At 33.8% G+C, this 25,189-nt stretch overlaps 2 protein-coding genes across 2 annotated transcripts; both read left to right on the forward strand.

The window, feature by feature from the left end:
- The first annotated feature begins 13,357 nt into the window (after window positions 1-13,357).
- On the forward strand, window positions 13,358-16,419 carry LOC115714209 (CSC1-like protein At4g35870). The gene has a single exon (XM_030642800.2). It carries the CDS (start codon window positions 13,881-13,883, stop codon window positions 16,329-16,331), a length of 2,451 nt encoding a protein of 816 aa, XP_030498660.2. The 5' UTR covers window positions 13,358-13,880; the 3' UTR covers window positions 16,332-16,419.
- An 839-nt stretch (window positions 16,420-17,258) lies between these two features.
- On the forward strand, window positions 17,259-18,125 carry LOC115712265 (uncharacterized). Its single transcript, XM_030640521.2, has 3 exons — window positions 17,259-17,503; window positions 17,603-17,654; window positions 17,752-18,125. The coding sequence occupies exons 1-3, from the start codon at window positions 17,325-17,327 to the stop codon at window positions 17,956-17,958; spliced, it is 438 nt and encodes a 145-aa protein (XP_030496381.1). The 5' UTR covers window positions 17,259-17,324; the 3' UTR covers window positions 17,959-18,125.
- Window positions 18,126-25,189: the final 7,064 nt, after the last annotated feature.

Below are 25,189 nucleotides of genomic sequence, written 5' to 3' on the forward strand. Positions count from 1 at the left end.
TAGCTTAAGTATTAATTAAGGGTAAAATAATATTTTTACTAAGTTAGATGTTAAATTGTCTTATATGTAAATTCTTAGTAACTTCTAGCTGATTATTAGGATAGTTTATTTGATTTATTATTATTATATTTAATAATTGAGGAATATTAGGAAAAATTTGGACAACTCACTCTCTCTCTTTCTTCTTCCCTTTCGAAGCCCTAAGATTGGTAAGAACCCAAGGTAATTTTTGCATAAATCAACCCGTTTCTAGTTGAATTAACTAACCCTAGGAGCTGTGCAAGCTTGGAAGTAAGTTTCTCATCCTTTCTCTTTGATTTTTAAGGTCCAAGGTTAAGTTTTGTTGGGATTTTTGTATAGTTTAAGGACTGTGGGTTTTGTTTGAGTTATGACTAGGCTTTTAGGTTTAAATTAAGATTGTCTAAGTGTGATTTGGATGATTCCATGGCTGTTATTTTTTGAATTGGGTGAATTGAGTTCAAGAACTCAAATTTCACTCAAGTATGGTGATTTTGTCATTTTGATGTGTTTCTGAGTTTTGAATGTTTGTGTGTGTTTATTTTATACTGTTCTGGAAAGTTTCATTAGGTTTAGAGGAGATTTGGTTAGTTTTTGAAGTAAAAACCAGGGTTTTCCATTTCTACAGCAAAAGCTGATCGACCGATTCTACAGGATATTGAGAAATCGGTCGACCAGTTGGCCAGTAGGGGAAACCCTAGTTTTTTTTTTAATTGGTTTTTTTGTTCGGTGTGTTTTTCAAAACCTAGTTTAGGGCGTTTTATCGATGTTTAGGTTGTTTCCAAACCTATATTGATTAGGGTTTGTTCGACTTTGATTTTAGATCCTATTTCAGGATTAGTTAAGTTGTTTATCAAGTTTTTTTGTCGTCAGGGCCGACCCTAAGCATAGGCGGGCTAGGCCCGTGCCTAGGGCCCACACTTTCCGAGGGCCCAAAATAAAAAAAATAAAAAAAATTATTAGGCTTTTATTTAAGTAAAATTTAAGTGTATTATAAGCAACAAATATTCATAGCTTAGTTGGCTGAGGTGGATGGCATAATGTCCAAGGTCATAGGTTCAAATCCCATAACACTCTTCTTTTGATATTTTTGAGGGCCCCAAAATTTAATTCGTCTTGGGCCCATATAATTTCAGGGTCGGCCCTGGTTGTCGTGACTTAGGATCCGAGATCGTCGAGCATTATTCCACTCAGGTCGGCCCACACACCTAATTTTGGATTGAGGTAAGAAAAGCCAATTGCACTGCTTAGCATGTCAAATAAGATTCGATTATTATCAATTGTGACTCGATTATAATCGAGGTAAAGATACAATAATTAGCGTTGTTATAAATGAGTTATTACTCATTATTGGAAACCATTGATAGGTTTCGTACTTATCGGTTTGTCTTATAAGATAATTAATTGATTACCTTTACTTCATTATGCTTGAATGACTGCTTAGTATATATGATGTATTGTTTTAAGATTATGCTTTATGTGTTAATTATGTTTTATCTGTTTTTCTTGCTGAGTCTTTGTAACTCTCGAGTGCTCTGTGGTCCAAGTAAGGGAAAAAGAAAACTGGACCAGCCATGAGTCAGAGGTCTCCCAACAATGTACATACCAGTCGCCGTGTCTTGGTTCTTAGTGGAGAAGATCCATCTTTTGGTTGTATTTTGAAAATGTAATCTAATTTTGTAACAACTGTTTTGCAATATGGTATAAAAGTTTATAAATAAGGAGATTCCCGAAATTAGTGGTATTTTGTAAGAAAAGTTTTGGTTATGAATTAAGCTATTTTATTAAAATTTTTAATTAAATCACATTTTCTTAAACTGATAGTTTGTTATTATAAACTAATTAATAAAAGCACACATGTGGCGTTTCTGCGGGACAAGGCACTACATATTTGATTTTGGAGCTATACACTCTTATATGTTAAGTAGAGTGATGGAAGTTTTCATAAACCTCTCGATGTTTATGTTTCGGGATTTAGAATCCTATTACCATCTAGAGAGTTGATGATGTCCACTAGATGGATTACATTCTTATCTTTTTAGATTGACGGTTGTGAGATAACTACCAACCTGATCGAGTTACAATTGTGTGACTTTGATATAATTCTGGGAATGGACTTCTTGTTCAAGTATGGAGTAATGATCGATTGTAAGCGAGAAAATGGTAGTGTTCGAACCTGTTAGTACCAACCTAGTTGTGTTGTGGGTATAGTACAAGGATCTCGTATACCCGGAATTATAGCTCTGAAGGCTAAAGACCTAATGCACAGAGATTGCATAAGATTCCTAGTTAAAGTGGTTTATACTAGGTGGCCTTTTACGATCGAATCTGAAAGTATAAACTTGTCTGTGAATTTTCTTTTTAGATGTATTTCCAGAAGATTTGTGTGGATTATCTACTCACCGGAAAATTAAATTTGTCATTGAATTAGTTTTGGGAGCAGAATCGGTATCTAAGTGCCCTATTAAATGGCTCATGGAGCTAAGAGAATTGAAGGTTTAGTTGTAAGAGTTACTCAACTTTGGATTTATCGGTTAAGGATTAAGGAAGAGAATGTTTAGAAAACTGTGTTTCGTACTAATTATGGACACTATAAGTTTTAGTGATGTCCCTCGTTGTGTTCAATCTCTTATATTGCATGAAGCAAGTAACGAATGAGTACATATTTTTTTCCTCTTTCCCTTCTTAGAGGTTTTCTCTTTGATGGTGGGTTGGGACCATTCAAAATAATAATAATAATTATTATTATTATTATTATTATAGTAAATATTAACAAAAGAAAATTGAAAAAAGACTATAATTTTTTTAAAAAATATATTTAAATAAATTTTTAAAATAACTCATAAATTTTGATTCTTATTTTGAAAAATAAAAAATAAAAGCGGTTAAAAAATTTACATGAAAAATACAAAAACTTAAAATTATCACTCATATACCCTCACAAGGCCACTCTAATCTTTTTACCTTTTTTTTGTTTTATTTACATTAATACATCTTACACATACATGATGTTATTATACCAATTTCATACAATATTTATCTTCCCTCCTTTTCTATCATCTTTTTTTTTTCAGCTTCATTTCATTTTTTATTGTAACTTTCTGTTTGAAAACTTCTCACACAATCAAAACTATTTTTGATAAAAAAAAAAACTAACTTCGTTCATCTTCCTCAACTGTCTTCCTCCATCATCTGACCGCATTTTTTCCAATTTTTTTCTTCTTTTTTCTGTTCTATAAGTGACCATTACTTGGTCTTCATCTTTCCCATCACCATTATTGTGACAGTCAGTAGTCCTGTGATCTGTAAGGGGAAATACCGGGTAAGCTGTGCAATTCCACACTGCTTGGGGAAGGTCAAGTGAGATGATTTTTAGACTGTGTATGTAGGGGTGGGCATCTGATCCAATCCAATCTTTTTTTCCTCATCCGATCCAATCCAATTAGTAATTTGATTTGGAAAATCATCATCCGATCCAATCCAATTAGACCTCAAAATCCAATCCAATTACTAATTGGATTGGACCGGTTTTTTAATTGGATATCCAATTACACACCTAAATTTCAATATTAGCTTAAAAATATAAAGAAAAATACGTAAAAAACTAAGTATCACTTTTTATTTAAGTTTAATATTTCATAAATATACTATTCTTACAAGTTTATTGTAGCTAAAAGTTTTAAATAATTAAAATAATAACATTTCTAAGTAATAAAATAGAACAAAACATCATGAAAATAAATACACTAAACGATCAAGTGTTACAAATTCAACATACTAAAAATCTAATAAAAATATCATAAATATTTATTATATTTTTCAATATTTGTTATTATATAAATAATTTTTTACTATATATAAATGTAATTGGATTGGATCGGTTTTTAATTGGATTTTGATATTGACATCCAATAACCGATCCAATCCAATTAGAATCTAACTTTTGGCATCCAATCCAATCCAATTGTAATTGGATTGGATTGGATCGGTTCGGTTCAATTGGATTGGATTGGATGATGCCCCCCTATGTGTATGTATGGGACTACACAGTTGAAGAGAGCTTAAATGGATTGATTGGTACTACCTATTATCAACAAGGTGCATCTTGTTTTCTGTAGCCCATCACAAAAGAATTCTACATTTAAGTGTGCTTGACCTGTGATAATTTTAGGATGGGTGACCTCCTAGAAAGTTTTCCGAAGAAGCGTGCGAGTGAAGACAAAGCACACTGGAAACACTCGTGTTGGCCTGTAGGGCCAGTCGTCAGTCTATCAAGCAGCCAGAGTGACATCGTCGTGTATAAGAGCCATCGTTTATTGGATGTAAGGGCCCAATGAAGGCTTAAAACGGGGACGTTACAAATGGTATCAGTGCCTTGACCCAACCAGAAGTGTGGTCGACGAGGACGTCAAACCCAGTAAGGGGGGTGATTGTGACAGTCAGTAGTCTCATAATCTGTATGGGGAAATATCGGGTGAGCTGTACAATCCCACATCGCTTGGGGAAGGTCATGTGCGATGATTCTGAGACTATGTAGGTATGTGACTACATAGTTAAAGAGGGCTTAAATGGATTGATTGGTACTACCTATATGAACAAGGTGCATCTTAATTTTTGGTAGCCCATCACAAAAGAACTCCACAGTTAAGTGTGCTTGACCTAGGGTAATTTCAGGATGGGTGACCTCCTAGGAAGTTTTCCCACGAAGCGTGCGAGAGAGGACAAACCATGGTGGAAACACTTGTGTTGGTTTGTAGGGTCAAGGCCCAATAGAGGCTTGAAGCAGAGATGTTACAAATGGTATTAGAGCCTTGACCCAGCCAAAAGTTTAGTTGACGAGAACGTCGGACCCCGTAAGGGGGGCTGATTGTGACAGTCAGTAGTCCCGTGATCCGTAAGGGGAAATACTGGGTAAGTTGTGCAATCCCACACCGCCTGGTGAAGGTCAAGTGGGATGATTCTGAGACTGTGTAGGTATGGGACTACACAGTTGGATAGAGCTTAAATGGATTGATTAGTACTACCTATATCAACATGGTGCATCTTATTTTCTGGTAACCCATAACGAAAGAACTCCACAGTTAAGCGTGCTTGACCTAGAATAATTTTAGGATGGGTGACCTCCTTGAAAGTGCACGCTGGAAACACTCGTGTTGGTCCATATGGCCAATCGTCAGTCCATGAAGCAACCAAAGTGATATACTCGTGTATAAGAGCCATCATTTCGCTGGTGTAAGGGCCTAATGGAGGCTTGAAGCGGGCACATTACAATTGCCGAAAAAACCTTTAAAAATTGGTGTTAAATCTCTTGCCAACAAATCTAAAGGCAAACGACCCGTTGTTGAAGATGATGAGTCAGACTTTGCTCCGCCTACCAAAAAAAGTGATTGTTGCCCTATTAAAAAGAAATCGAAGGTTAATGTTGCTTAAAATATTTCCCTCTCTGAAGTTAAGAAAGGGAAGAACCAAGATGATGAGAGTCTGAAGGTTTCTTTCTAGTTTCTTTATAGTTTTGCACTAACATTGTCCTAACTTTTTTTATTACTAGTTTCTTTGGGAGGTAAAAATCCTATTTATTTTATTTTTAAATATCTCTAAGAATTTTAAGTTTCTTTTTTTATATATACAAAAGTAACGATTCTTTTTTATTTTTTAAATGACTAATTAATTGTTCCATCGAGTGTGTGGTGTAGTTGGTTGGAATATTTTGCAATAGTTCCTCATTTAGTTGTTCTCCAGAGTTCGAGTCCCCATGGTTCTTTATCTTAGGCCTTGAAAATTGCTCTATTTTAGTAATAAGAAATTTTTAAAGATTCAACAGAATAATCAATGTAATAAGAAAAAAATTGAAACTTTACATTAATGTGTCAAATATGATATTGATAATGCTTTATATTTTTGATAATATTCTGGATATGACATACAACTTTAAAGCAATTATTGTGCAACTAATGAGTTGCTCCTTGCAAAAAATGAGGTGTTGTTGTGTTGCTGACCATGTTCACACACAATGGATACTTTGTGAAATAAGGATTTTCAATTTTAGTTGTATGTAGAAGAATAAGCTTGGATCGTCATTTATCCTCGACGGTTGGTATCCTTCTTTCACTTGGTATTTCAGTTGTAGTAGAGTATTTTCTTTGTTGCATTCCAGCACCTGTTTTAACTTGTGTACTAGTTCTTCATATTTGTAATCTATTGAAATGTATTGGTCAGTAGCTTCGTAATATACATAATTTGTTACTTGATCAAACTCTCCATAGTAAAATATGAGAAACGAAATTGAATCTTTTTCTTGACAGTTTGAAAATATAAGTATTGTAAGTCAACTATGGTATAACTGTCACGAAATTGTAATGCAACAATTATACGTGTTGTGAGGCAACTAATATCAAACCTTAAAACAACTAATAATGCCTGATTAGTGGTTAAAAATACACTTTTATTTATTTTAAATGATAAAATAAATTGAGTTTTAATTGATATTTTCATGAAATTATTGTAATATATTTTATAAATGAAAATATTTGATTTTGATTCAATTTATGTCTTTCTTGTAGGAATTAAAGTGTATTTTTGTTGAAAGAAAGAGGAATGAGCAAAGTTGAAAAGAAATGAAGAAAAAAATGGCATTTTTGTTGAAGTCCAAAGCAACCCAACCCAAAAAGGTTAAGCCTAGCCCATGAAGCTCATCATCAATTTTGTCTCTTCCAAAGCATGTGATGCAATGATGATAAGTATAGGTCATCATCAACCATATTTTTCTCTTCCACACTCAACATTCATCCAAAGAGTAGAAGTCAAAATCACAATAATAACAAAAATAATATTAATTTTATTTTTGATTTGAAATGTCAAATTTAATCTTAATATTTATTTTATAATCCCAAATTTTTATTTATTTATTTTTAGTCCTTTTATGGCTCTATAAATAGGAGCTCATTTTAGTAATTTTTAGTGTGTAATTTTTAGTGTAGAAAAACTATAGCAAAATTCTCTCAATTTTTCTTCTCATCTTTTCTCTTTAGAAATTTTATGAGAATGATTAGCATAATGGCCTAATCTTCCTTGGAAGGTTAGGGATGATTCCATATGCAAAGTGAGGTTATTTTGTATCTTTGATTCACTTTTTGTTGTAATGTTTATTTGAGTAATGCAAGTTCATATTCCACTTTTATTTTTATGTTCTTCTTCCATCTATACTATCTATGCTATTATACCAAATATATAGACTTAGTCATGCTCTTTCTATATATTTTTATTTAGTGATTATAGTAATGGTAGTATTGCTCATTTCTATCTTTTATGTTCATTTTTATTTACTTTTTGTTAAATGATATATAGGTTTAGTCATGCTCTCCCTATGTGTCTAAAAATTAATAAAAGTAATATTAATGTTCATTTCCTTCACTATCACCTCCATCTCCATCTCTATCTCTTTGTCATTATTTTTACTAAAAATATATAGGATTAGTCATGCTCTTTCTATGTGTTACTATTTAGTAAAAATAATATTGATGTTTAGTTTTATATTTAATCTTTTATTGCATTATTGCTTGATGTATAATGTCATTTCTAGGTTCTACATAAGATTAAATTATTTCTTTTATTTTTAAGAACTTGTATACTCAAAATATAATAAACTTTAATGTTACATCATTTGTGTCAACTTAGTGAATCAAAGGTACAAAATAGCTAAACAAGCATATGGATGATTCTTGAAGCCTTTCTCTCTTTTACTATTGATTACACATCTATTTGCTTTCTTTTAATATTTATTATCAAATTAAAAATCACAAAATCATTGGTTACTATTATCACTTATTATTAACCTTTTGTTTTTATTTTTCTACTAATGCTTTTGTCCATAATCACCTTCCTGTGGAATCGACCGCCCGATCTATACTACAACCACCGCTAGTGGAAGTCACATTTGGGCGTTAAACAATGCCCTTATGTAATACAAACAAAACTTACTACAATCGAGTTTTCTTTGTACGAGTCGTGTATTGTCAATTCTGAACTCTATTTTTTTTTAAATGATAATAATATTGTAGTACTACAACTATTATAAAACTAATATACAATTTAAATGCAACTAGAAATAGAAAATTTGAATGGGTATCGTGATGAAAAAATTTGTCAGTATTTTTTTGTCACTAATCAACAATCAATTGCACCTTAATAATATTATGTAGAGAAACAACTGTTAGAATTTTGTAAACTAATTTTATGACAACCAAATGAATATATTAATAAAACTAACCATGTTATAATTTTTTTTTAAATAACTTTGTTGTTGCATTGTGGATATGAAATACCTGCAAATATCATAAAAACTATTGTATTGTTGACAGTTTGTAATCGTTGATATGTCTAATTTCAGAGCGTTAGTAAAATATTAATGCAATTGCAATGCAACTAAGTAGAAATTTAAAAACTAGAATAATGTTTCTATGTACGTGGCTCTGGATGAATTTAAATTTTTTTTGTTATTCGTGATTTGATATAATAAATTTACCATCAAAAATCTAAAAAACAACGTTAATGCAACTGGAGAAACATTAGTTAGTGTATTGATATATTTTTTTTTAGGTTTGTACTTGATTTGGATTGACCATGAACTCTAGATCTATTTAAGACAAATCTACATTTTATGAATCTGAAAATTGATATTAAAAGGATTATTTTTCTGCGATTTTAATCATAATTCAAGGTTGAATTTCAATTTCGAACCAGTTTTTCTACCCGATTTTACATAAATTTGAAATTATATGTGTTTGGATTTTTTACGGTCTTCTTCTCAAGTGAAATTACCGAACTTTATGGTGATTCTCCGTCTTGCTTGGTTTTTTCCGGTTGGTCTGCTGATTTGGTTGCTAGAAGTTGTCGTTGTTGAAAAAGGTGGTTAGTAAGGCTGAATAGTTAGAGCAAGAGGTATTTTTGTAAATTTTTATTGCTGAGTTGTATATATAATTAGAGTAATTTGCAGCATAAATACCTAAGTTTAACTCCCAGTTGTAAATAAATACCTAAGTTTAATTTTTGGCGGTAATAATACCTAAGTTATAATTTTGAAACTTTTGTAAGTACCTAATTAAATTAATTGCCACGTGGCAATCCCTGATTGGTCTAAATCATTAAATTTTCATTATTTTAAAAAAAAATTAGTTCAAATATACCAATAAGAAAATGACACGTAGATATAATCACTACACATTTAACAGTTAGGTATTACCGCGAAAAATTAAACTTAGGTATTTATTTGTAACTGAGAGTTAAACTTATTTATGCCGCAAATTATTCTATATAATTATTTATAAGTTTCTTAAAATATTTTTACTTTTAATTTTTTGTATATAAAAAATAAGAATTGTTTAATAAGTACCAAAACACCGATAATTTGCTAGATTGATTATCTTATTAATAATGTTGGCCACGATCATATATATGATATATTTTACTATAATGGGATTTTTTTTTATTAATTTTGAATTCCCTTTAATATTTTAATGATTATTTCGATATTTTTGATATTATTTATATTCCTAAAAATAAATTTGATAAAGTTTAGGGATATTTTCCTTAATAGGTTTTTTAGATCCAAAATTTACATTTTTATCTTAGTATGAAAAAATAAACAAAAAAGGAAAGACAAAACTTTTTTTTTTCAAAAATACGGACTGAGCAAAACAGTCCCTTTCACCCTCTTTCTCCTTCGTTTCCAGCCGCACCAGAACTTCCCCATCTCCTCCATTTTTGTTCTCAACCAAGGTACAATTTTAGATCTGAAAAAAAAAAAATCGTTAATGAGAAGGGTACAATCGTAAAGCAAAAATCGTACAAGATTGATGATGTTTCCACGTTTGAGATCAGGTAGGTAATTAATCTAACTAAGCCTAAAATTCTTGGCACACCTTAGGTAGTGAGCCCTTATGTGTGCAATAAGTCGATTATCTTCTTCTTTAGTTCAAGCCCTTTTATTTATATTGAGCAAGAGAAGAAAAATTACAGATCTGAAACAACTAGTTTTTTTAAAAAAAAAAATAAAAAAAATAAAAACAATTTATCTTCTATTCTTTTTTCTTTGTGTTTGCTTTTCAGCAAGAGCGGCAAGAAATCTGGTGGCCTTTTTTTTGTGTTGCTGAAACATTAAGGTTGATCCTTAGGGGTCTAATTTTATAGGCTTTTGACAAAGTAAGAGAGAGAGAGGAGTGATATATTTAAGATTATTTACTGAAAACTGTCACAAATTAGTTGTTTATACATTGTTCTCATGTATTAAAATGGTTGCTTAACAAAATTGAAAAATTGATACATTAGTTTCAGTTATGAAACCTCTGCAAATTTTGGTACAGAGCAATAGTCATTAAGATAACAACAAGCATTATGTTGATTACGAATCAAGTGGAGAACTAGTATCAAGAGATTGTACTTTTGTTGAACTAGTACCAATAATAATGGAGAAACTACAATGCAACAGTAGTGAAACAACTCAAAAACAACTAAAATACCAACTGAAGGAAGGTTGCTAACCACTCCAATTCAAGGATGACAAAAGTTTGATGTCTTACATAAAGCTATTAACCAAGGAAACTAATTTCACGCAATATCCATTATGTGTGTACGCATTCAGCAACACAGAATCACAATTTTTTTTTTGACAGCTACCCAAATAAAAGTGTGCAATAATATGATAATGAAAGAAAATAGCAATCACTCAGTACACTCAGATGTACAACAACCTGACAACAACACAGACACAACAACTAAACAACTTTTATCTTCTTTAAGGAGATGATCAATTTCAAAAGATATTATTTTAGTTAATATTGATACTTTGACAACTAAATCAAACCATACATCAACAAGTAAACAACTAAAAGAAAACCTTATGTGAAGTTTTTTTGTGTTATTTTTGCGACATCTTATTTCTCATTGAAAATAAAATCAAGTTATTTTCATATTGTTGTAAAGTTTGTTATGGATTTTTTATACATTACAGTGGTTGTTCAACAATTAAAGCAAATAGAGTTTTACATGTTAAAATAAAAATTTATTTTATCTCTTACATATTCAGACATAGAAAATAAATAATAGAATATACATCATGTGTATTTTTAATCAAGTGGGGGCATTGATAGAAAGAGATTGTAAATATGAATAAAAATTATTTATATTTAGTAATAACATTGTTTGTTGTTTTACAGTTGTTTTCAAGTTTTAAACACGTTGTTTAATTTCGTTACTTTTTATATATGTTGATTTCACGTTGTTTGTACGTTAAATTATAGTAGTTAAAAATTGTAGGTTACTTAAATTACATATACAATTATTTTTATACTTTTAAATCGTAGCAAAATATTGTCAACAGTTAAAAAAAACCTACTAACAATTATCGTCTTTTTTCTAAAAAAAAAATAAAATATAATTATACAAATACTTAATGTATAAATTAAAAATATAATAATAATTTTTTTTTTGTACTAAACTATATAAACAAATTAAATAAAATTATAATGTTCAATATCAAGTGAAAAATACATATAAAATTAATTAAAAAAGTTTTAAAAAATATACAAAAACAAAGTTTCTTAAAAAAATAGTGCTCTTCAGCACACAACCAAAATTAAGCACACCTCTCAATCACTAATTCATACACAATAGCTTGAACTTTCTTGGAAGATTGGAATCTTTTCTTGTACACTTTCAATGTATGCAGCTCACTTCATTCTACTAAAGGAATAAAAATGGACGGCAAACCTATTCTGATCAACATTGAAGTACATCATCACTGAAAATCAAGTTTCTTGCATTCAACTGCAATAGCAAAACAAACAAAATAAAAAATGAAAGCATTTATAAAATAACATATAAACATCTTATAAACAACGCTAACGCAACACTATATCAACATAATCATTGAAAGCATTTACAAAAATAACATATAAACAACTTATAAACAACATTAACACAACACTATATCAACAAAATTATCAAACATCTATAAATAAAAATTGACTAATTTATAAAACTAAAATGAACAAAAATAACAAGTAACAATATGAAAAGTTCAACTTAAAGAAGAAGAAAAAATATAAAGAATATGTTTTATTTCTTTATGTTAGTGAAAATTCAATTCTTTTGGGCATTTCACCAAACACATGTCATGGGTATTTTGACACACACACACACAACTATAGAGCATTTGTAAACTCTCAATGTGGTCAACTTACTTCATTCTACCAAAGAAATAGAAATTGTCACAAAGTCTATCCTAATCAACTTGGAAGTACTTCAACATTTGGAATGAAAGTTTTTTCTTTCTGCTGCAGTAGCAAAATAACACGTATAAACAACTTATAAACAACACATAAACAACACTATCAAATTTATTGATAAATTAACTAATTCATAACATCAAAATGAACATAAATAACATCAGAGGAACAACATGAAAATCCCAGTTTAAAGAAGAATAAAAATTACAATAGCACAATTAAATATGCTCTCTTTCTTTAGGCTAGTGATTAAGAATAACTATATTAGACATTTTGTCAAACACATAGAAGGTGTGCCCTTATATACATATTAACAAAAAATTCAACTTAAAGAAGAAGAAAAAATTTACAAAATTTGAGGACAAATGAGTAGAATCAATAATAAACAATCACACTAAAACAATATTCTTATTAAACTTTCAAATTTAAATTTTTATTAATGTAATTTGAAAAGAAAAAAAAAGAAAGAATAAGAACAAGAAAAGAACAACTTAATAGCAGCAAAAAGAAGTTTGAAAAAGAGAGAGATGACTTACCAAGAAGGAAATAAGCTTCGAGTGTGCCTCTTTCTCCCTAGACCATGACAGAAGGTTGAGTAGTGGTTTCACGGGCTGGGGACGAGATGGCTGGAGACGAGATCGACTGGATGCGAGATGGAAGGGTGTAGAAGGTTGCTGCTGTGTGAATAGAAGGAAGAAGAAAAAATAGTGAACCGTATAATTGTAATTTTTAAACTTTATAAGAGTATTAAAGAAAAATCTAAAATGTAAAAATATAAAAAAAAGAGAGAGCAAGTATAAATGTTTAATATTAGTAAAAAGAGTTACTTAGTGTAAATTTCTCTAAAGTTTACAATATTTAATGAACTAAATTATATTTCTTTTAACAAATCAATTAAATTATATTAAATGTACTATATTTTTTAAAACAAATATAGATTCCTTCTACTATTTTCTCTGTTGTTGTAAATGACTCTATTTGATTTATAATAGCAGACCTTTTCTAAAAAAACAAAAAATCTGAAAGATATAATTTAATAATTCAGGGTATAATGAATTTTTTTCTTTTTCTTTTTTACAAATTATTTTAATCACATAATTTTTTTTTAATCCTATTTCGATCAGAAATAAGATATTATCTTTTTTTTTTTATCAGAAATAAGATATTATGTTTTTGTTTTCTATTTAAAGGTTGGAAAGCCGCATAACGATAATAATTCATATGTTCTACAAATATTTACAGGAAAGCAACTAATACTTCAATTTTCACCATCTTCTCTGTTCTATTCTCAATTAACACAATTTTCCATCCCCACTTTCTCGGGAACCAAACAAAGTGAACCCGACTAACATAAATTCTTATTCTCTCTAAGATTTTGGAAAACCCTGACGAATAAAAATAAAAAAAATACAATCTTTCTGAGATTGATTTCGAATTTCTCCTGCAAATTCGAAAATTGTGCTTGCGAGTTTCCATATGAAGAAGAAACTCTTTGAATTAGACCCACACTCAGTCTACTTCCAATCTCACCAAATAAATCCCAAATCTTTGCTGTTCGAACCCTAATTCTCATTGACCGCCATGGATCCCCATCAGCTGCTTTTGGCAGTATCCCCTTTCGGCTCCGCGAACCAAATCCTCTCTCCTCCTCCGTCATCTGACGATGGAAGTGGCGGTTTCGATGATTACGGAGCGTGGTATGGGAATATCCAGTACTTGATTAACATTTCGGCGATTGGGGCATTCTTCTGCGTCTTCATATTCGTCTTCTTAAAGCTTCGCAGCGACCACCACCGCATGCCTGGGCCTTCTGCACTACTGACAAAGCTTCTAGCTGTGTGGCATGCCACTGGCCGTGAAATTGCTCGCCACTGCGGTGCCGATGCCTCACAATTCCTGCTGATCGAGGGCGGCAGCTGCGGATTGCTTCTGTCCCTTGCTGTACTGTCGGTATTTGTAATGCTTCCTCTTAATCTCTATGCTGGGAAAGCTGTTTTAGCCGATGAATTTTCGAAGACGACGATTAATCACATCGAAAAAGGTTCGCCTTTGCTTTGGGTGCATTTTCTTTTTGTGGTTGTGGTTGTTGGTTTGGTTCACTTTGGTATTTCTGCTATTGAGGAACGGTTAAAAATCACTAGGTTTAGGGATGGGTATGGGAATTTGAGTGACCCAACTGCAAATTCTACTGCAATATTCACTATAATGGTTCAGGGTATACCTAAAACTCTAGGTTCGGATAGAACAGTGCTGCTAGAATACTTTCAGCACAAGTACCCTGGAAAGGTTTTCAGGGTAGTTTTGCCAATGGATTTGTGTGCTTTGGATGATTTAGCTTCGGAAATAGTGAAGGTTAGGGATGACATAACGTGGTTAGTAGCTAGAATTGACTCTCGGCTCTTGCCGGAAGATGGGCAAGGTGAAGATTCTAATGGTTTTTGGGGTCGTTTACGTTACCTATGGAAGAAATTGTGTGATTCGTGGCATCGGATAATGTCTAGCTTAGGTTACACGTATGAAGATAAGCTAAGAAGATTGCAGGAATTGCGAGCTGAATTGGAAACTGAACTGGAAGCTTTCAAAGAAGGCCGGGCACTTGGTGCTGGAGTTGCATTTGTAGTATTTAAGGATGTGTACACAGCCAATAAAGCAGTACAGGATTTTCGGAATGAGAAGAAGAAGAGGATAGGGAAATTCTTCTCCCTCATGGAACTGCGTTTACAGAGGACCCAATGGAAAGTTGAGAGGGCACCTTTGGCAACTGATATTTATTGGAATCACTTGGGATCGTCCAAGCTTTCACTGAGGTTGCGCAGAGTGTTTGTCAACACATGTTTACTGTTGATGCTTTTGTTCTTTAGCTCTCCTCTTGCTGTTATCAGTGCTGTGAAGAGTGCCGGTCGGATAATAAATGCTGAAGCTATGGATAATGCGCAGTCATGGTTAGCTTTGGTGTTGAGCTCAAGTTGGCTTGGAAGCCTCATCTTTCAGTTCTTGCCCAATGTCATTGTATTTGTTAGTATGTATATAGTGATCCCTTCTGCTCTTTCCTATCTTTCGAAGTTTGAACGACATCTTACTGTGTCTGGGGAGCAAAGAGCTGCACTTTTGAAGATGGTGTGCTTCTTCCTCGTGAATCTTATTCTCCTTAGGGCTCTAGTTGAATCATCATTGGAGGGAACTCTCCTACGAATGGGACGATGCTATCTGGATGGTGAGGATTGCAAGAGGATTGAGCAATACATGAGCGCATCATTCTTGTCAAGGTCTTGCCTTTCTTCTCTAGCATTTCTGATCACAAGTACTTTCTTGGGAATATCTTATGATCTCCTTGCTCCAATACCTTGGATAAAAAGGAGACTGCAAAAATTTCGGAAGAATGACATGCTTCAACTAGTCCCAGAACAAACAGAAGAATACCAACTTGAGAATCAGGAAACAGATGATCTTCGAAGACCCTTGGTAGCTAATGACACGTATGATTCTCCAAGGGAGATTCATATCGATTTTCAGGGACATGATCTTTCTGTATATCCAATCAACAGAACCTCAACTGCCCCGAAACAGACATTTGATTTCGCTCAATACTACGCATTCAATTTGACAATATTCGCCCTGACAATGATATATTCTTCGTTCTCCCCGCTTGTAGTTCCTGTTGGTGCAGTTTATTTTGGGTATAGGTATGTTGTTGATAAGTACAACTTCCTCTTTGTTTATAGAGTAAGAGGCTTTCCTGCTGGGAATGATGGGAAGTTGATGGACACAGTACTGTGCATCATGCGGTTCAGTGTTGATATGTTCCTGATTTCGATGCTCTTGTTCTTTTCGGTTCAAGGCGATTCAACGAAGCTCCAAGCTATTTTTACACTCGGGTTGTTGGTAGTGTATAAACTGTTGCCTTCTAGTGGTGATGGATTTCAACCAGCTCTTATGGGAGGAATGCAAACTGTTGACAGCATAGTCGATGGTCCCATTGATTATGAGATCTTTTCACAACCTAAGTTTGACTGGGATGTATATTATCAATGATTTAAATTGTACTGTTCCTCCCAATTGTTTATTCAACCCTCTTAAAGTATAAACTGAATTAATGACAAACACGAAAAATTGATAATTCTTCCCTTGATCTCCATTTTTGCTTACTTTCTTCGCAATTATTTTCATCTTATTATTTAAGAATAATTATATAAGGTACAATTTTTTGTGAAAAAATTATATTTTTACGTTTAAAGAATTTTTTTTTTTATATTTTTACTGTTTTTTATAAAAAGAACACGAAAACAATAAGAAAATTACATAAAAGTAACATAAAAATAACATTAAAACAACAACAAAAAATAACATAAAGAGGATAAAAAATTAACAAGAGTACAACATAAAAATCGTATTTTTGTAATTTTTTTATTATTTTTGTGTATTTGTGAAATAAGTACCAAGTTGTTAGTTGTTTGTTTCCCAAGGCTATACATGTATGTTAGATAATGATTAGTGACATTCACATTTATCCTGCAAGTGAAACAACCATCATTGCAATTGAATTTAAAGAGTAGAAATAATTATAAAGTGTAAATAAGGAGACCTTTATGATTCTCTGACCAATTGGTCTTAGGCATAAATAAACCTCATTACAAGAAAACACACCATCTTCAAAAGTGGGTGACTTGCTTGTAAGAAGAAATGCCTGAAAATTAGTATAGTGTGAGGTGAAAAGTGGACCAAATGAATTGTGGTTAGTGCAAGTAATAAGAGAAACATAAGGAAATGAATGAAACACCACCAACCCAAGCAAGTAGTGAATTTTATCGTCCCTATAGTCACTCTTAACCAACCAATAAGCTCTCTATTATTCTTCTTTCACTTGAACAGGGTCTTCTATTCAATTTGGTTCCACATGTTAATCATTTTCACTTTCCCTCTGCCACATATCTATTCCTATATATATATATATACATACATATAATGCATGCATGGCTTAACTTATAATAAACCCATTTAATAACTAAAACAAACCCATTTAAAAAAATGCATCATTTTGTTGTGAAAAGCAATGTTTTCGATTCAGATTCGAACTCAAATCCAAATAAGCTTAAGCTCGGCTATGGCGGCAGCAGCAATGAACGGCCTCTTTGTCCCAAGCCTCGCCGACCAGTTGGACCTGCCATTCCCGACTTCCTCAAACCTCTTAGATGCTCCAATCACAGGTTTCTTTCTCCACCCTTCTTCTTCTTATTATTATTCCACATTGAGGTCTTAAAATCTGATCAGCCCCCAAATTGTTTGGTGTTTTTTCGTGATTACAGCCAATATAGCAGCGATGAAAGAAGCGGAATCTTGAATTTGATAGAAGATAAGGTTAGGATTGATTGAAATTGTAAAAGTTGATTGATTGTATATTAATAAAATGTATAATACTAATATTGAAAGGAATGAATATGGTGTTGTTGTGAAGAATGGTGTAGTGGAGAGAAGGGAATGTATATGCTCATCAGAGTCAGTAGCGGCATGTTATTCGGGTTCTCCTCCGGGTCGAACCGATAACCCGTTGGTTCACGACGTCCATTTTACGCAGTACCAGATGGAACTTGTTTCGCCATTGACACGAGCCAACCTCTCTGATACAAGATTTGTCTTCACCAACTCCACATCTCCTCTTTGAGACTGAAAACGACCACGTTTTGCCACCTCATTTCATATTTCATAACAGATTAATTGCAGATATATATTACTATTATTATTGTTGTAATTTTGTTAAAAATAGATATATGATATTATTTAGATTAGGGATTCTTTTTATTTTTTTAAACGTTGAATTTTGCTGTAATAGGTTTTTTCTGTTTTTTTTTTTTTTCTGTAAGGGCTGTAATAGGGTGTAAGCAACATGATTTCATCAATAAAATTGTTTCGGTATTTTTCTTAAATTATGTCTAACTAATTATGTTTTATTTCCTAGAAAAAAATGTTTTATTTCCTCTATTACTTAACCACGGCTTAAACAAAATGGCTGTATTTGCTCTTTTTCTGTGTTTAATATTTAAATGCTCACAGCATCTTGGATTTCAATATATATTTTTAGGGGAAGATCAAAGCTTCGTTCACTAGAGAAATCAAGAACAAAGTTCATTATACACTAATGAATAAGTTAAGTTAGAACCGTCAGACACCATATATCTTTCTATTGGTATGATATTGTCTACTTTGAGTCTAACAAGTAATATCAGAGTCAGTCTTTAAAAGGGAAATTTGATTTTCTATACTTAGAAAATCTTAAATTTTTTTCCCTAAATACATAATTAATAATATTGGTTGTAGGAATTTACTTGGTGAAATTCCAAGTTTAACCTACACCAACTCAATTTCACAGTTAAAACAACAAGGACAAAATTGTCCTAGAAAATTCAAGTTAAAACCAATTTGAATGACACTGGCAATCTTGGTCGTTCCTGTTGAACGACAAAGGAACTTGTCGTTCCTTACCTGCACGACAGATCGTTTGATCAAAACGATCTGTCGTTCTTCTTTAATAAAAACACGAGAGTTCAGAGCTAACCCTAGCTCATTTCTCTCCTCGAACCTTCGAGAGTTTCAAAACTCTCTCTCTTTCTCTCTGCCTTCTCTCTGGTTCTCAAACCCTAGAACCAGAGATCTCCCTCGATCTCTTGATCGATCTAACCCAGAAAATCACCCCAGAAACAACACACACACATATACACAAAGATTAGCCAAAACACAGTAGTTTAGAGTAAGAAATCAAACACCAGAAATATAGAGGTTCGCCCTAAAATTAGGGGTACATCCTCTGATGAGCTCGCCTTGAAGATCGACCTCAGATCTTGCACTATGATGAAAGAATATTACAACAGGTAAGAAATCCAAGTCACAGATCGACTGGTATTTCTAGGTTTTTCTCTCTTTTTGTTTTCTGTGTTTATTTCTCTTTTTCTTTCTGATTTCTCTCACTAACTCACTTCTGTTTCTTGTGCATGGACTTGAAACATCATCTGGAGCTGAACAACTTCTCAGATCTGGTAACCTAGGGCTTTTGTGTCTGGTATATCTGATCTCTCTACCCTCTGTTCCTTTTATAGTTTTAGTTTAGGGTTGATCACAGAACTAGGGGTTAGTTACAACTTCGGTTGTAACTAACAGCTAGTTCTTGATCCACTAGAGGCAAAGCCACATAGGATCTATTTTTCTGTTGTATTCTGTTTGTGCTTTTATCTGTATTTTTCACTTCATCTTGTAACACAGTAATAATAAATATTACAGTGAGATCTAATTTAACAATTTCCACCTTAGATCTCTTCTGTAATGTTTATTATTATTGTGCTTCGTCTTCAAGGGTCTTAGCTCATAGTGGTAGTGGTCATCCACCACTACCAACCCCTAACAAGTCCAAGCAGTGCTTGAACTTGGTTAAGGGTAGCACCTTAGTACCGATATCAGAAGGATTCTCTTCAGTGGGAACTTTCTCTATCTGTACAGCCTTCTGTGTCACTTTATCTCGTATAAAGTGATACTTGATTTCCACATGTTTGGTTCTGTCGTGAAAGACAGGATTCTTACACAAGTGGATACAACTCTGGCTATCTGAATAGATTGTAGGTTCTTCATCTAGTAGTTTAAGTTCATCTAGTAGTCCTTTAAGCCAAATGGCTTCTTTAATAGCCTCTGTAACAGCTACATACTCAGATTCTGTTGTAGATAAAGCTACAACAGGCTGCAGTTGTACTTTCCAGCTGATACAATTACCCCATAGTGTAAAGAAATAGGCAGAGGTAGATTTTCTACTATCTCTGTCACCTGCATAGTCTGCATCACTGTACCCAGTGATCATTATGTTATTATCCCTTCTCTTGTAGTTTAATCCCACTTCAGTAGATCCCAATAAGTATCTTAGTAACCATTTCATAGCCTCCCAGTGTTGCTTACCTGGGTTTGCCATATATTTACTTAGTACACTAATGGCATAGGCTAGATCAGGTCTGGTACTGACCATTAGGTACATCACAGATCCCACTGCACTTGAATAAGGCACTTCACTCATAGATTCTTTCTCAGCTGTAGTTTTAGGACATTGATCTTTGCTTAGATAGTACTGATTAGTCATAGGTTGCTTAGTTTGCTTTACATTAGTCATAGAGAAATTCTCTAAGACTTTCTTTATGTAGTTTTTCTGATGTAGCCTTAGTGTCCCATGCTCCCTGTCCCTAGAGATGTTAATGCCTAGGATCTTAGCAGCCTTGCCTAAATCCTTCATCTCAAATTCTTCCCTTAGCCAACCTTTCATTAGGTCAATCCTGGTCCTTTCCTTGCTCACAATGAGCATGTCATCTACATACAACAGTAAGTAGATGACTTCATCAATCTTAGTGCCTTTGTAGTATAGACAGGTGTCATAATAGCTCCTAGAGAACCCCTTCTTGATCATGAACTCATCAAACCTTTTGTTCCATTGCCTTGGTGACTGTTTAAGTCCATACAGGGACTTAATCAGTTTGCAAACCAAGTCTTCTTTGCCTTTTTCCTCATATCCTTTAGGTTGTTGCATGTAGATTTCTTCCTCAAGTTCTCCATGTAGAAATGCAGTAGTTACATCCGTTTGATCAACTTCTAGGTCAAATTGAGTAGCTATGGTAAGTATAATTCTGATGGTTTTATACTTAGCCACAGGTGAGAATATCTCATTAAAATCAATTCCCTCTTTCTGTGTAAACCCTTTAGCCACTAGTCTTGCCTTAAACTTCTTAGGATCTGTCTCATTAAGTCCTTCTTTGTGTTTGAAAAGCCACTTGCATGAAACTATGCTCTTTCCCTTAGGTTTCTTCACTAGTATCCAGGTTCTGTTCTTTCTCAGAGATTCCATCTCTGTGTCCATTGCCTTGGACCATTTCTTGGCATCTTTATCAGTCATAGCTTCTTCATAGGACTTAGGTTCTGTCATTTCCACTCCCATAGCACAGAAAAATGCATAGGCTAGCACTTCTTCCCAAGCTGTGAAGCTGAATCTCTGTGTAGGTCTAGGGACCCTTCTAGTTCTGTCTCTGGTCAGTTGGTAATCTTGTATTGCCTCAATTTCTTGTCCTTCTTCAGTAATAGGTTCCACCTGAATGTTGTCATCCTGAACTTGGTCATTTCCTTCCAAGTTTTCATCTCCCTGAGTATTTTCCACTGTGCAGTTCCACCTGAACAGTATTAGGTTGAGTGTTCCTTGTTTGCATGTCCACAGATGTGCCTGCAGGGTTAGTGTCTAAAGTAGGACTAGATATTGCATTATTATTAGTAATACAAGGAAATAAATCTTCCTTAAAAACAACATCCCTACTATTTATAGCTTTAAACCCTTGTTTCTCTCTTACCCATAATCTGTAGCCTTTAGTGCCTTCAGGATATCCTAGGAACACACATTTGAGAGCTCTAGGCTCTAACTTACCAACACTCTGATGTGCATAGGCTGCACATCCAAATACTCTTAAGTTTGAGAGATCAGGAGGCTTACACGACCCGGATCTCCTCTGGTGTCTTGAATTCAATGGCACTGGATGGACTTCTGTTCACCAGGTAGGCTGCTGTTAACACAGCTTCTCCCCAAAACCCTTTTGTAAGTCCAGATTGTAATAGTAGGCATCTGTCCTTGTTCATCAAGGTCCTATTCATCCTCTCAGCTACCCCATTCTGTTGAGGAGTGATTCTCACAGTTCTGTGCCTTTGAATTCCAACAGAGCCACAATATCTGTTAAATTCATCACTGCAAAACTCTAAGCCATTGTCAGTCCTTAGGGTTTTAACCCTTTGATTAGTTAAATTTTCCATTAGGGTTTTCCATTGTATGAATTTAGATAAAGCCTCATTTTTATGTTTAAGTAAAAATACCCAAACTTTTCTAGAATGGTCATCAACAATAGACATAAAATACACATTTCCACCATGTGTTGGAGTTTTCTCTGGTCCCCAAAGATCAGAGTGAACATACTCCAATATGTGCTTAGTTTTATGAATACCTGTTTTAAATTTTAGTCTATGATGTTTACCTAAAACACAAGATTCACAGAAGTCAACTTTGCTTACTCTGTCCTTACCCAGTAGTCTTTGATCACTCATGATCTGTAGGCCTTTCTCACTGATATGCCCCAGCCTTCTGTGCCATAGAACAGCTTTTAGGTCTTCTGGATTGCTAGTGACTGCATTGTTGCAGTGAGTCACTGGTTCTCCATCTAAGTAGTATAACCCTTCATGTTTGTGGCCTTTGATTATTGTCATAGCATCCTTACTTAGCTTCATTGAACCTGCTTCAATTTTGCTAACAATACCCATGTCATCTAGAACACTTATAGAAATTAAATTTCTAGCAAGATTAGGGACATACCTTACACCAGTTAGGGTTCTGACAATCCCATCAAACATTTTGAAACTTACATTACCTGAACCTTCTATGTTGCATGTGTTGTTATTTCCCAGAATTACTTTGCCACCATTAGAATTCCTGTAATCAGTTAGGATTTCCCTAGAATTTGTCATGTGAAAAGTACACCCTGAATCCAAAATCCAGTCATCTTTGAAAGATGTAGATGCAACATAGACTTCACCACTATCATAGCCATCTGAGTAGTTTGCTTCTTGTTACTCGTCATTTCTTTGTTTGTTTTGATCGATCTTTACGAAAATCTGCCTCCTTTCTTGTTCTTGTATTTGTTGTTGTAGAAATAGCAGTCTTTCTTGTAGTGTCCAGGTTTTCCACAATAGAAACACCCTGTAGAATCACCAGAATCTCTTGATGGTGATCTACTCTTCCCTCTGTTTGAGTTTCTATGATGATGTGCACCATTACTTCTACCCCTGTTCTGGTAGGGTTTCTTGTGAGATGGCCTTCCCCTACTTAGGTTCATTTCACCATGTCCAGAATTGGATTTTTCACTCTTCATCTCTAAGTCTTTAGATTTTAGGGCTGAAATGACTTCATCAAGTGTGATTGAAGTCCTTCCATACTTGATTGCTGTCTTTACCTCTCTGTATGAATCAGGCAATGAATTCAAAATGATTATTGCCTGATTTTCATCACTTAGAGCTTCATTCTCTCCTGAATTTGCCAATTCAATGTGCATTCTGAGAAACTCATCAAGATTCTGATCTAGGGTTTTAGTGTGACTCATCTTAAACCCAAAGATCCTTTCTTTTAGGTAGATCTTGTTAGTTAGGGACTTCTGTTGAAACTGTTCTTCAAGTTTCTTCCAGATTTTAGCTGGTGTTTCTTCTTTATCAACCAATCTGATAATGGCATCAGAAAGATTGAAAATTATGATTCCAGTAGCTGTTTCCAACAGTTCTTCTTGTTGAATCTTTGAAGTGTTGTCTGGCCATTCAATAGGGTCTTCAAGAACCCTAAGTAGTTTCTGTTGAGCCAACAGTGATCTGATCTTTCTTCTCCAGATCCTGTAATCACCAGATCCATCAAAACGATCAATGTCAACCTTGATATTACTCATGTTAGAAAAATCAAAATTAAGTTTGAGTTGAGTTTAGAAAGATTGATTTATTATCAGTTTGTGGAATTTCCACAGGTTTTCCACTGTCCACAATTTCTTGTTGTGTTTCTTCTTCTTCTCCCAGTCTTTGTCACTTTCTTGATTCTTTCTTGAGTTGATTTTAAGCTTGAACCAAAGCTCTGATACCACTGTAGGAATTTACTTGGTGAAATTCCAAGTTTAACCTACACCAACTCAATTTCACAGTTAAAACAACAAGGACAAAATTGTCCTAGAAAATTCAAGTTAAAACCAATTTGAACGACACTGGCAATCTTGGTCGTTCCTGTTGAATGACAAAGGAATTTGTCGTTCCTTACCTGCACGACAGATCGTTTGATCAAAACGATCTAACGTTCTTCCTCGAATAAAAACAAGAGAGTTCAGAGCTAACCCTAGCTCATTTCTCTCCTCGAACCTTCGAGAGTTTCAAAACTCTCTCTCTTTCTCTCTGCCTTCTCTCTGGTTCTCAAACCCTAGAACCAGAGATCTCCCTCGATCTCTTGATCGATCTAACCCAGAAAATCACCCCAGAAACAACACAAACACATATACACAAAGATTAGCCAAAACACAGTAGTTTAGAGTAAGAAATCAAACACCAGAAATATAGAGGTTCGCCCTAAAATTAGGGGTACATCCTCTGATGAGCTCGCCTTGAAGATCGACCTCAGATCTTGCACTATGATGAAAGAATATTACAACAGGTAAGAAATCCAAGTCACAGATCGACTGGTATTTCTAGGTTTTTCTCTCTTTTTGTTTTCTGTGTTTATTTCTCTTTTTCTTTCTGATTTCTCTCACTAACTCACTTCTGTTTCTTGTGCATGGACTTGAAACATCATCTGGAGCTGAACAACTTCTCAGATCTGGTAAACTAGGGCTTTTGAGTCTGGTATATCTGATCTCTCTACCCTCTGTTCCTTTTATAGTTTTAGTTTAGGGTTGATCACAGAACTAGGGGTTAGTTACAACTTCGATTGTAACTAACAGCTAGTTCTTGATCCACTAGAGGCAAAGCCACATAGGATCTATTTTTCTGTTGTATTCTGTTTGTGCTTTTATCTGTATTTTTCACTTCATCTTGTAACACAGTAATAATAAATATTATAGTGAGATCTAATTTAACATTGGTAATATATGACCACATTCCTAATATCCCACAAATACCCCTCCCATTTGAAAAAAATCAAAAACTGAAATCATCCATGGCTGCCTCCCGAACCTCTCTCTCCCATGGCTGCCTCGTCCCGACCACCACGCCCGTCCACCGACGACTACCCACCACCCCGACTACGCACGACCACCGTCCGAACCACGCACGACCCAACCACTTCTCTCGGACCCAACCCCTCTCTCTCTTCCTCT

The sequence above is a fragment of the Cannabis sativa genome, chromosome 4, assembly GCF_029168945.1.
Source record: "Cannabis sativa cultivar Pink pepper isolate KNU-18-1 chromosome 4, ASM2916894v1, whole genome shotgun sequence".
Classification (NCBI taxonomy): domain Eukaryota; kingdom Viridiplantae; phylum Streptophyta; class Magnoliopsida; order Rosales; family Cannabaceae; genus Cannabis; species Cannabis sativa.

Bases quoted from the DNA above. Each gene is read 5' to 3' on its own strand.
- LOC115714209 (XM_030642800.2), top strand. From the start codon at position 13,881: ATGGATCCCCATCAGCTGCTTTTGGCAGTATCCCCTTTCGGCTCCGCG.
- LOC115712265 (XM_030640521.2), top strand. From the start codon at position 17,325: ATGCATCATTTTGTTGTGAAAAGCAATGTTTTCGATTCAGATTCGAAC. The intron at 17,504-17,602 runs GTTTCTTTCTCC...TCGTGATTACAG, and splicing joins CTTAGATGCTCCAATCACAG to CCAATATAGCAGCGATGAAA. The intron at 17,655-17,751 runs GTTAGGATTGAT...GTTGTTGTGAAG, and splicing joins TGAATTTGATAGAAGATAAG to AATGGTGTAGTGGAGAGAAG.